The sequence below is a fragment of the Anomaloglossus baeobatrachus genome, chromosome 3 (genome assembly GCF_048569485.1).
Source record: "Anomaloglossus baeobatrachus isolate aAnoBae1 chromosome 3, aAnoBae1.hap1, whole genome shotgun sequence".
Classification (NCBI taxonomy): domain Eukaryota; kingdom Metazoa; phylum Chordata; class Amphibia; order Anura; family Aromobatidae; genus Anomaloglossus; species Anomaloglossus baeobatrachus.
Window position 1 is genome coordinate 35,713,853 of NC_134355.1, and position 13,021 is coordinate 35,726,873.

Sequence of the window (13,021 nt, forward strand, 5' to 3'; positions counted from 1 at the left end):
CACTACATACATGTCAGTGAGCCCGGGAAGAGGAGCCATTGCTGCCTGTCAGTGGCAGCTGTCAGCGCCGTCCGCTGCCTCCCCGCGCTCTGATGCCGCACAGGCGGTCGCGCTATCGGCCCTCACACCAACAACACAGCCTAACTGAAGTAGAAGTTGTGTTTTGTGCTATCTCTTCCAGTCGTCATGTCCTCTCCTGTCGCTGCTTTGTCTCTGTCAGTCTGCGGGGTCCCTGCGGCCCCTCTGAGCTGTCGTACACCAACCTGCTCCGTGCTGACGAGGTGATGCATCTTCCTCGCCCGCCGCTCCTTCTCGCGCTCCGCACTCTCTGCAGCTTTTTTCAGCTTTTCTTTATTCCTCATATCGGCGTATTCCTCTAATTCTTTCCTGCAAGACACAAACATATAAAATAAATAACAATAAATAAAATAAATAAAAATAAACGAGTAAATCATTATAAAACAAGCATAGAAAATTATTTTATATATATATATATATATATATATATATATATAATATATATATATATATATATATATTTCAACAGTATAACAGATAATAACAATAACACATGTAATACTGAGATGGAAGAAGATCACCTTTTTTTATTTATAAAAAAGATAATAGAGAATTAAAACTTTGTTATATGAATTTTGGGCTAAAAAATGTGTTTTCTGCAGAAGGAGTTGACTGGGAATCATTCAGTGAGCTCATTCTGGGAGACTTTCTAACACTGTAATCTTTTTCTGAGCTCATCTTCCCACGATGAGCTTTTCTTTTGTGAATTATGTAATATAGATTACTTGGGTTTCAATACAAGATTTTTTTTTTTATTTTTTTTATGTTTTTGGTGTGTCAGGCTTTTAAAACTTCTTGGTATTTGGCTTTGACAAAACGTTACTGATATACTCGGGTGCGGACTACAAGTCTTTTCGCTGAGTTTTCAACACACGATCACACAGCACGCTCGCACAGAGATATTAAGTGATAAGGAGAAAAATAAGAGCAGGGAGGAAACAACAAGACGAGAGAATTCCACAACACCAGAAGCGGCACGCAGTATAAACACCAGCAAACTGGGACACACAGCAGACAGACCGGTTTAGCAGAAACTATAGTCGGCATGGGAAGACAGATTCCACCATCTTAAAAAGGTGGAGTGAAACTGTGATAGGTTTCCCACAACTTCAAGTGACCCTAGAGGTAGCCAGCAGACTAGCAGAGATTAAGGGGTCATTTACACGCTGCGACATCGCTAACGATATATCGTCGGGGTCACGGTGTTTGTGACGCACATCCGTCGTCGTTAGCGACATCGCAGCGTGTGACGCGTACGAGCGACCTTAAACGACCACAAAAGAGGCAAAAATTGTTGGTCTGTGACACGTCGTTCATTTACCAAAAATCGTTGCCTATTCAGTAGCGAGGTTGTTTGTCGTTCCTGCGGCAGCACACATCGCTATGTGTGACACCGCAGGAACGAGGAACCTCACCTTACCTGCCGCCGGCCGCAATGAGGAAGGAAGGAGGTGGGCGGGATGTTGCGGCTGCTCATTTCCGCCCCTTCGCTTCTATTGGACAGCTGCCGTGTGATGTCGCTGTGACACCGCACGACACGCCCCCTTAGAAAGGAGGCGGATCGCCGGCCACAGCGACGTTGCAAGGCAGGTAAGTCTATGTGACGGGTCTGAGCGATGTTGTGCGCTACAAGCAGCGATTTGCCCATGTCGCACAACCGACGGAGGCGGGTAAGCTCGCTAGCGATATCGATAGCGAGATCGCAGCGTGTAAAGCACCCTTAACTCTTGCTAGCCCAACCATTAATGAGCACACAGCTGGTCAATGCCTGAGCCTGCCTGTGCAACTCAGAAGCACCAGAGAAACCACAGTGTGGAGTGTCAGAGTCTGTAGTCTGAACAGAGTCTGATGCCGCAATGACATTCGGCAAGTTTTGAGCAAAACAAAGCACCCATAGACTTTGTGAAGACGACACCTTTTTAAACCTGACAAGTTTTTTAAGAAAAAACAAAAAAAATACTTAATAGCCACTCCACCACCATCTGCAATTCTTGGTATAGAGAAGGGGATGCACGGATCAGAGTCCAGCTGGTCACCAGAAGAAGGAATCCAAAAAAATCCAAAAAAATGCATGAAAAATCCAGCAATCCCAAATTCCATAGTTAGGATTCCATTAAAAGGGAAACAACTGACGCGTTTCGGATCCAACAGATCCTTACTCATACAGATATGAGTAAGGATCTGTGGGATCCGAAACGCGTCATCTGTTTCCCTTTTAATGGAGTCCTAACTATGGAATTTTAAAATGTGAAATAAAGTTTTGGAATTTTTTATTGTTTGGGATTGCTGGATTTTTCTTGGATTTTTTTTGTAGTTTTTTAAGAAAAAAGACTCTCTAGGAAACGATGCCGCTTTTTCTTTCCTTAAGCGTCTTTTATGTTGTTTTTCAGTCATTTCTTGACCATTTTTGCAACTATTTTTTTAGCCAGTGTTTTTTTTGTGGCAGGTTTTTACTATTTTTTTTACTGACATTTTCCAATAGTTGTTTTTCCCTCCCCTGAATAATGGCAAACGACTATTGGTTGGAGATTACATGCACACGAGAGACTTTTTGTTGGATTTTTTTCTTCTTTTAGGCCTCCAACACACATCCGTTAAAAACACGCACGTGCCGCGAGACACGTATTTTCCCTGCGTGTTGCGTGAGGTAAGTACGTGTCTCGGGTACGTGCGGTCCGTGTGTGTTCTCGGAGACGGAGAACCGGCAATTTGCATACTCACGTGGTCCGTGCTGCTGTCCAGGGTCCTGATCTTTGGCTCCAGCCCCACCCACTCCCCGCTGACGCTGCTTCCGGCCGATCGGAGGGGCGGAGATTAGCGCCCGTGACAGCACACCCACCTCCTTTACACCCTCATAACGAGCGGCGGCCGGCAGGAACATTTTGTATGTGTGTTTTTTAATTTTTAAATTAATGACAAGTGTTCTTCGGCGCGTGTCACACGGAACCGCATCTACACTACATCCGCGTGCTACGGGTGCGGGCTGTGTGACACCCGTGATGCCGGAGAATAAGTGGACATGTCAGCGTGAGAAAATCACGGACGCACGTAAGTACGGAACGGACACAAAATACTTATGTGTGTCCAAACAATAATGAAAACATAGGTCCACGTGTCTCCGTGCCGCCGGTAGGTGAAAAAACTGCCAAACACGTACCGGAGGCACGGATGTGTGTCTTAGGCCTTAGAGAAATCTGAGAAGAACCTCAAAGTTTTTGAAGCATTTTTGCCTTTTTGAGATGGATCTGAAGAGTTTCCTCTCAAAAAACTCCTCAAAAAACAGACATTTCTCACTCCGTTTCTGCTTCGAAAGTTCCTCAAAATACTCTGTGCATATCCCCTATTGGAAAAACACTAAAAAGTACCCCATATGGATGTTGTTTCTAAGTTTTTACAAAGAAATGCTTATGTTCATTCTTTTGAATGTTTTTATAGGTTTTTCAGGCACAATTCCATTACCTTCTTTTGTAATCTGATAACTGAGGTCCTTTTCTTCTCTAGGAGGCCAGCGTATTCCTCGTCTGACCCTTCATTCAGGTCTAATTCTGGCTCCTTCTTGAAAATGGACTATGCCTCTTCGTAGCCCTTGGAATGGATAGCCTGCTATAGATCGATTTAGCTCACATCGTTGCCTCTGTTGCACTGAACTCAAAGGTTTTTAGGAGTTTTGAGATTTGGAGGAGATTTTGGAAAGTTTCTGCTCTGCACCAAAAACCACCATAAACTACTCATCAGAACAAGCTCACTGACAGATTCAGAGGCAGGTTAGCAAGAGTTAATCTCTGCTTGTCATGGGTGGTATGGAGATAACCGGGGACCGGGGCTCCTAGCCCCTAGTCCCCAGCCTAGTGGGACCCTAACTATCCCTGTTCCCAGAGATATCTCTGAAGGTGAGGAGGTTTGGGCCACCTTCCTGGCCCTGCTCCTGGCCAGCACTGATCTAATACCCACTCTAGAGCTCGCCAGGACAGGAGTGGTTAAACCCACAGAAATAGACAAACATGGGAAACCAAAACTCGATCACACAGCATTGCTCACTAGACAACAAGTCATAAGGAGGAAAATAAGAGCAAGGAGGAAACAATGAGACGACGGGAGAATTCCACAACACCACAAGCAGCACGCAGAATAAACACCAGCAAATTGGGACACACAGCACACAGAACGACTTAGCAGAAGCTATAGTCGGCATGTGAAGACAGATTACACCATCTTAAAAAGGCCGGGAGAAACTGTGATAGGTTTCCCCCATCTAGGGCGAGTTTTGAGCGAAACTCCGTGTAACACTGCTGGGCTGCTTGCTAGTCTCCTTTGATCACATGCTGTACAATTTACTGGAAAAGACAAGGCGGAATATGGGGCCTTATCCTTATGGAATAAAGATACGTAAAAACAGGGAATTGCTCACTTTGCTGGGTTGTGATCAGTCACAACCACAGTATAAGCTTAGAAATCCTCGGCTGCAGCAGTTCTCGTATGATGGATAACCATAGATGAAGAAGTGAAGGGGTTAACACTGCGCTGCCAGAATCATGGATCAGATAGAAATTATTGAAAGTGGTTTTATTAGCGTTTCAGAGGCTATGCCTCCTTCCTCAAGACACTTGTGATTTGTCTTGAGGAAGGAGGCATAGCCTCCGAAACGTGTCATAAAATCACCTTCAATAATTTCTGTCTGATCCATGATTCTGGCAGCGCGGTGTTAACCCCTTCCCTTCTTCATCCACAGTTATTGATCACATGCTGTGGGGGAGCCAGTCACATTCACAGAGCAGCACGGTGTCTCAGTGGTTAGCACTGCTGCCCTGCAGCGCTGGGATCCAGGGTTCAAATCCCACCAAGGACACCATCTGCAAGGAGTTTGTACGTTCTCCCCGTGTTTGCGTGGGTTTCCTCCCACACTGCAAAGACATACAGAAAGGGAATTTAGATTGTGAGCCCCAATGGGGACAGTGTTCTTGATGTATGTAAAACGCTGTGGAATTAACAGCGCTATATAAATGAATAAATATAACTTTATTATCATATTCACTCCCCTCCTATAAATGCTGGCTGGACTATTCCATTAGAGGGGTTATCCGGCTTATTTGCCTTTTTCTTGTAATTTCACTATGGGGCTACATTGGGGCAGGTAAGTAAATAGTAACTACCTACCTGCCCTGCTGTCAGACCCTCTCCCCCGGCTCGGAGCAGTCATATGACCGCTCCTGCCGTCATTTTGCTGCTTCCTGTGACGTCACGTCGACAGGGGCAGGATGTTCAGACAGGCTTCACAGCCACTTCATGTTGCTGCCCTGCTGGGAAGGTACCGTGCGTGGAGTTCCCATCCCTCTTCCCCGCACGCTCCGGTATGCTGCTTGCGGCTCCTGCTCCTTCTTGCAGCACGCAGGCAGTGGCTCCCTTGCTGATCACTGTCTGAGCTGGGGGCCGCTGACAGCGCTTTATAAGAGATGACAGATTCCTCGGCTCTGTGCAGATGGGAGTTCTATATACAGCTACTGCAATGATCAGCTGCCAGCCAATCAGAGGCCAGCAGCGGACCATTGGAGAAGCTGCATAGAGAGCTCGTCCCTGCGCAGCGCCCGGGAATCTGTCCTCTGATATAAAGCACTGTCAGCAGCGGTCATCAAAGGGGCTGCAGCTGAAAACGCTTTATATCAGAGGACAGATTCCCTGGCGCTGCTCGGACGCTAGCTCTGTATACAGCTACTGCAATGAGCAGCTGCCGGACAATCAGAGGCCAGCAGTTGATCACTTGAGAAGCTGCATAGAGAGCTCGTCCCTGCACAGCACCCGGGAATCTTTCCTCTGATATAAAGCGCTGTCAGCTGTAGCCCCCTTGATGACCGCAGCTGACAGAGCTTTATATCAGAGGACTGATTCCCGGGGGCTGCGCAGGGACGAGCTCTGTATACAGCTTCTCCAGTGATCCGCTGCTGGCCTCTGATTGGCCGGTGGCTGATCACTAGAGAAGTAGTTGTATACAGAGCTAGCGTCCTGCGCAGTGCCCGGGAATCTGTCCTGTTATGATCCGGAACCATGGAAGACCACCACAAATCATTGGCAAAAAGGTGACAAGAGCATTGGCAACTAATCTGGCCGCCATCCCCTTACTAACCAACACAACTAGAAGTAGCCGAGGGGTGAACTAACATCCTGTGTACCGCAAACCCAGCCGGAGAACTAACTATCCTAAAGGTAGGAAAGATGAATAACTCTCTGCCTCAGAAAATAGACAAGAATAGCAAGCCCCCCACATTCAAAGACTGCAGTGATATAGGAAAAACACAATACACAGGTAGATGACAGGATTAGCAAAAGGTGAGGCCCCCGCTGACTAAAATAGGAAAGGACAGGAAAGGGACTGATGGTAGCCAGAGAAAAACCCTGCAAAATACCAACTTCCTGATAGTACAAAAAAGGCCCTCAGATCGCTCGATCTGAACTCCGTCCTATACCAGGTGCCCTTTTCATACCAATGAATAGAAAACAAGAATTATAACAAATTCAACAAGCCATAAACACATGGACCCAAAGGAGCTATACTCCACACAGAACTGCAGGGAGTTCCTCAACAATCCACTGAGGGGGAAAATCCCTGGAAGGAAATGAACTGAAACCAACCACAACAAATGACAAACCCAGATAAGGAAAGAACCAGACAATAAATAAAGATCAAGAACTTATCTGGAGTGGATGTGGTGTAGAGCAGGATTAAGCAGGCTAGAGATACAAAGAACAACTGACATCCGGCAACAGCCTGCAATCAGACCAGGACTTAAATAGGCAGAGAGTTAGGAAAGGAAACACCCACTGCACAACACACCTGGTCTCTATCCAAACCCTTCCTGGCCACCAGAGGGAGCCTCCCAGCAGCCAAGACATAATTAACATTCACAACAGTACCCCCCCCTTGAGGAGGGGTCACCGAACCCTCACCCACGCCACCGGGTCGCTCGGGATGAGCATGATGGAAGGCGCGAACCAACCTGTCCGCATGAATGTCAGAAGGCACAACCCAAGAGTTATCCTCCTGCCCATAACCCTTCCATTTTACAAGGTACTGAAGCTGACCCCTACTGCGACGGGAATCCAGAATTTTTTCAACCTCATACTCCAGATCCCCTTGTACCAAAACTGGGTCAGGAGGCGCTGCTGCAGGAACGGCCGGCTCCACATGTTTCTTCAACAAGGACTTATGGAAGACATTGTGAATCTTAAATGACGCAGGCAGAGTCAAACAGAAAGATACAGGATTAATAATCTCCGAAATCTTATAAGGTCCAATAAATCTGGGCTTAAATTTAGGAGACGGAACTCTCATAGGAATATTTTTAGAGGACGACCACACCATGTCCCCTACTTTAAACCGGGGACCAACAGTCCGACGCCGGTTGGCAAACTTTTGGGCAGTTTCTTGGGACTGAAACAATTTATCCACTACCTGCCCCCAAATCTGCTGCATTCTGTCGACCACCGAATCTACCCCCGGACAGTCAGACGCCTCAAGCTGCCCTGAGAGGAACCTAGGGTGATACCCAAAATTGCAGAAAAAGGGGGACACCAACGTGGTAGAGCTAGCTCTACTGTTAAGGGCAAATTCAGCCAAAGGCAAAAACGAAACCCAGTCATCCTGATCCGCAGAAACAAAACACCGTAAATAGGTTTCCAGGGTCTGGTTAGCCCTTTCAGTCTGACCGTTGGTCTGAGGATGAAACGCCGAGGAGAAAGACAGCTGAACACCCAATTTGGAGCAAAAAATCCTCCAAAACCTGGATACAAACTGCACCCCTCTGTCAGAAACAATGTTTTCGGGAATACCATGCAAACAGACAACATGTTGCAAAAACAAAGGCACCAACTCTGATGAAGACGGCAACTTAGATAGGGGAACCAAGTGGACCATCTTGGAGAATCTGTCACAGATCACCCAAATCACAGTCATTTTCTGAGAGACGGGAAGCTCTGAAATAAAATCCATAGAGATGTGCGTCCAAGGTTTCTTAGGTACAGGCAAAGGCAATAATAGCCCACTAGAACGTGAACAACAGGGCTTGGACCTAGAACAAACTGCACACGACTGCACAAAACGACGGACATCTCGGGACAGGGAAGGCCACCAAAAAGAGCGTCTCACAAGATCCCGAGTACCAAAAATGCCAGGATGACCCGCCAAAACAGAGCAATGAACCTCAGAGACAACTCGGTCTCTCCATTGGTCTGGGACAAACAGTTTCCCTGTAGGACATCTCTCAGGTTTATCCTCCTGAAATTCCGCCAGTGCCAACCGCAGATCAGGTGAAATAGCCGAGAAAACTACACCATCATTCAGGATAGTAGACGGTTCGACAACCTCCAAAGAGTCAGCGCAGAAACTCCTGGAAAGGGCATCGGCCTTAACATTCTTGGTGCCCGGCAAAAAAGAGACCACAAAATTAAACCGGGTAAAAAACAAAGCCCACCTGGCCTGCTGAGGATTCAACCTCTTGGCCAATTCCAGATAGATGAGATTCTTGTGGTCCGTAAGCACCACAACTTGATGCCTAGCCCCCTCCAACCAATGCCTCCACTCTTCAAATGCCCACTTCATAGCCAATAATTCCCGGTTCCCCACATCATAATTCCGTTCAGAAGGAGCAAATTTCCAAGAGAAAAAGGCACAGGGCTTAAGTTTACCCGAAGTAGCGTCTCGTTGAGACAGAACAGCACCTGCTCCGATCTCTGAGGCATCGATCTCAACTTGAAATGGGCGAGACGCATCAGGTTGCTGCAGAACTGGGGCAGAAGTGAATCTCCTTTTAAGCTCCTGGAAGGCCACAATAGCCTCAGGGGTCCAATGCTCAGCATCAGCTCCCTTCTTTGTCAAATCTGTCAGAGGTTTGACAATGGCAGAAAAATTGGCTATAAATTTACGGTAAAAATTAGCAAACCCCAAAAACCGCTGCAGGGATTTTAGAGAAGTCGGTTGCACCCAGTCGTGAATAGCCTGAACCTTAACCGGGTCCATTTCAATAGCGGAGGGAGACAGGATGAAGCCCAAAAAGGAAATCCTTTGCACCCCAAAGAGGCACTTTGACCCCTTAACATACAGTGCATTATCCTTAATTATCTGAAAAACAGCCCGTACTTGCCCCACATGAGAGTCCCAATCATCAGAAAAAATCAAGATGTCATCCAAATACACAATCAAAAATTTACCAATAAGGTCCCGAAAAATATCATTCATGAAGGCCTGGAAGACGGAGGGGGCATTAGTGAGCCCAAAAGGCATCACTAGGTACTCAAAATGCCCCTCAGGAGTATTAAAAGCCGTCTTCCATTCATCACCCTCCTTAATACGGATGAGACTATACGCACCCTTGAGATCCAGTTTCGTAAACCATTTGGCACTCTGCACTCTAGAGAACAGATCAGACATCAGAGGCAAAGGGTACTGATATTTGACCGTAATTTTATTAAGAAGACGGTAATCAATACAAGGCCTCAACGAACCATCTTTCTTAGCAACAAAGAAGAAGCCAGCACCCAAAGGAGAAGATGAGGGCCGAATGTGCCCCTTCTCCAATGATTCTCTGATGTATGACCGCATGGCATCATGTTCGGGCACAGACAAGTTGAAAATTCGCCCCTTGGGAAATTTACAACCGGGCACCAACTCAATGGCACAGTCACAGTCCTGATGTGGGGGCAGAGAATCAGATTCCTGATCATTAAATACATCACGGAAATCAGACAAGAAAGCCGGAACATCAACTGCCTGAGCAGACGTGGACGACACGGAAAGGTCCTGATGCAAACCTTGACAACCCCAACTAGTTACCGACAAGGATCTCCAGTCAAGAACCGGATTATGGGTCTGCAACCACGGAAATCCCAGTACCAAGGTGTCCTGTAGATTATGCAATACTAAAAATGTACAAGTTTCCTGATGCGCTGGTGCAACTCTCATAGGCACCTGGGTCCAAAATTGGGGTTTATGTTCTGCCAAAGCTGTAGCATCAATGCCTCTTAAAGGAATAGGAGTTTGCAAAGGAACCATGGGAAAACCACAATCCCTAGCAAACCCAAAATCCATCAAATTGAGCGCTGCCCCTGAATCCACAAAGGCAAATGCAGAAAAGGAAGACAAAGAGCAAATCAATGTGACAGACAAAAGAAACTTTGGTTGCAAAGAACCCACAGTAACAGAAGTAGCCAATCTCCTTTCACGTTTAGGGCAGACAGAGATGTTATGAGAAGCGTCTCCACAATAGAAGCACAGTCTATTCTTCCGTCTGAACCCCTGCCGACTAGCATTAGAAAGGACCCTATCACACTCCATAGGCTCCAAAGGCTGTTCCACAGGCACAAAACCAGCAGGTAGCTTCCTGCGCTCACGTAAACGCCTATCAATCTGAATGGCCAAGGTCATAGAGGCATCAAGACCAGAAGGGACGGGAAATCCTACCATTACATCCTTCACAGCATCCGCAATACCCTTGCGAAAAAGAGCCGCAAGCGCATCATCATTCCATTTGGTAAGGACCGCCCACTTACGAAATTTCTGACAGAACGTTTCTGCAGAATCCAAACCCTGAGTTAAGGACAACAAGACCTTTTCTGCTTGGTCCACAATATTGGGTTCGTCATATAATAATCCCAAGGCCTGAAAAAAGGAGTCCACATCATTGAGAATCGGATCATCAGACGCTAAAGAGAAGGCCCAGTCCTGAGGGTCACCACGCAGCAAGGAGATGACAATCTTAACCTGCTGTATGGGATTCCCTGAGGACTTAGGGCGCAGGTCAAAAAATAATTTACAATTATTTTTGAAGCTCAAAAATCTCGACCTATATCCCGAAAAAATTCAGGAACAGGAATTTTAGGCTCTGCAAGGGGAGTCTGTGAAAGATAAGACTCTATACGACGAACCTTAGCATCAAGATGAGCAACACGCTCACCCAATTCATCCATGCTAGACAAAAGGAATCTTCCACAGAACCCAAAGAAGAAGAGGAAAACCCCCCCAAAAAAAAAAAAAATTCTCAGCAGCTTTTTTTTTTTCTTTCCTTCTTAAGAGTACCCTTTAAATTTGCTTGGCCGGATGTACTGTTATGATCCGGAACCATGGAAGACCACCACAAATCATTGGCAAAAAGGTGACAAGAGCATTGGCAACTAATCTGGCCGCCATCCCCTTACTAATCATCACAACTAGAAGTAGCCGAGGGGTGAACTAACATCCTGTGCACCGCGAACCCAGCCGGAGAACTAACTATCCTAAAGGTAGGAAAGATGAATAACTCTCTGCCTCAGAAAATAGACAAGAATAGCAAGCCCCCCACATTCAAAGACTGCGGTGATATAGGAAAAAACACAATACACAGGTAGATGACAGGATTAGCAAAAGGCGAGGCCCCCGCTGACTAAAATAGGAAAGGACAGGAAAGGGACTGATGGTAGCCAGAGAAAAACCCTGCAAAATACCAACTTCCTGATAGTACAAAAAAGGCCCTCAGATCGCTCGATCTGAACTCCGTCCTATACCAGGTGCCCTTTTTATACCAATGAATAGAAAACAAGAATTTTAACAAATTCAACAAGCCATAAACACATGGACCCAAAGGAGCTATACTCCACACAGAACGGCAGGGAGTTCCTCAACAATCCACTGAGGGGGAAAATCCCTGGAAGGAAATAAACTGAAACCAACCACAACAAATGACAAACCCAGATAAGCAAAAGAACCGGACAATAAATAAAGAGCAAGCACTTATCTGGAGTAGATGTGGTATAGAGCAGCATTAGGCAGGCTAGAGATACAAAGAACAACTGACATCCGGCAACAGCCTGCAATCAGACCAGGACTTAAATAGGCAGAGAGTTAGGAAAGGAAACGCCCACTGCACAACACACCTGGTCTCTATCCAAACCCTTCCTGGCCACCAGAGGGAGCCTCCCAGCAGCTAAGACATAACTAACATTCACAACACTGTCCTCTGTTATAAAGCACTGTCAGAAGCGTGACACCGAGGAAACCAGGACAGGTGAGAAGGATTTGTGTTTGTTTTTTTTGCGCGTGTGAATTATGGCACACTAGGGCGACACTACTACAGGATGGAAGAGGAGCAGGAAAGGGGCCATTACTATAGGATGAGCAGGAAAGGCACAATACTATAGGATGGGCACAAGGATGGGGCACATTATAGGATGAGGCATTACTATATGAGGAGCACAAGGATGGGCACATTACTACATTTTTGTGCCCATATTGTAATCTGCTAGAGGTCTGTGCTGAGCAGAATACTGACAGCCAATCAGAGTGCAAAGGGCGGGCAGAGGGTGGGGCTGGAAAGTGAGGCCGGGCGATGCCAGCTCTGACTGTGATGTTTGGCAACCAGGGAAACAAAAAAGTCAAGTTTGGTTGAGATGCAGGTAAACAAAGAGCTGCAGAGAATAAAGGGACAATTCAAGAAGAACAAAAGTTAGAAAACAAAAAAAAAAATGTAGGGGTGTTTTATATCAGGGTTCCCCAACTCCAGTCCTCAAGGCCCACCAACAGTGCATGTTTTCAGGATTTCCTTAGCATTGCACAGCTGTTGGAACCAGCACCTGGGCAGGTAATTACATTAACACCTGTGCAATACTAAGGAAATCCCAAAAACCTGCACTGTTGGTGGGCCTTGAGGACTGGAGTTGGGGACCTCTTTTTTATATGACAATACAGCACAGATTAGCTTAAAACATTTTTTGGAGTTTATGTCGGACAACTCCTTTAATGCCAGCTATAACTTACTATACTGGTCTGGTGATCCAGACCTACTGGTGGTTGTTGTGCATTATTGCTGTGAGCGGTTGTAGTGTTAACCCTTGTTATTTTTTCTTTTTTTTTTTTTACTGCCTTCCTGCTCTTGCTTTTCTTTTAATATTTTAATATCTTACTGTTTATTCCTGTGAGTTTGCT

At 46.2% G+C, this 13,021-nt stretch overlaps 1 protein-coding gene across 1 annotated transcript in view; it reads right to left on the minus strand.

The window, feature by feature from the left end:
* The window catches only part of SPATA17 (spermatogenesis associated 17), a 272,661-nt gene that overhangs the window by 132,048 nt on the left and 127,592 nt on the right, over window positions 1-13,021 (minus strand). Inside the window, exon 6 of the mRNA XM_075337985.1 lies at window positions 264-387. Coding sequence (XP_075194100.1) covers window positions 264-387 — 124 coding nt within the window. The remainder of the gene's footprint in view (window positions 1-263; window positions 388-13,021) is intronic.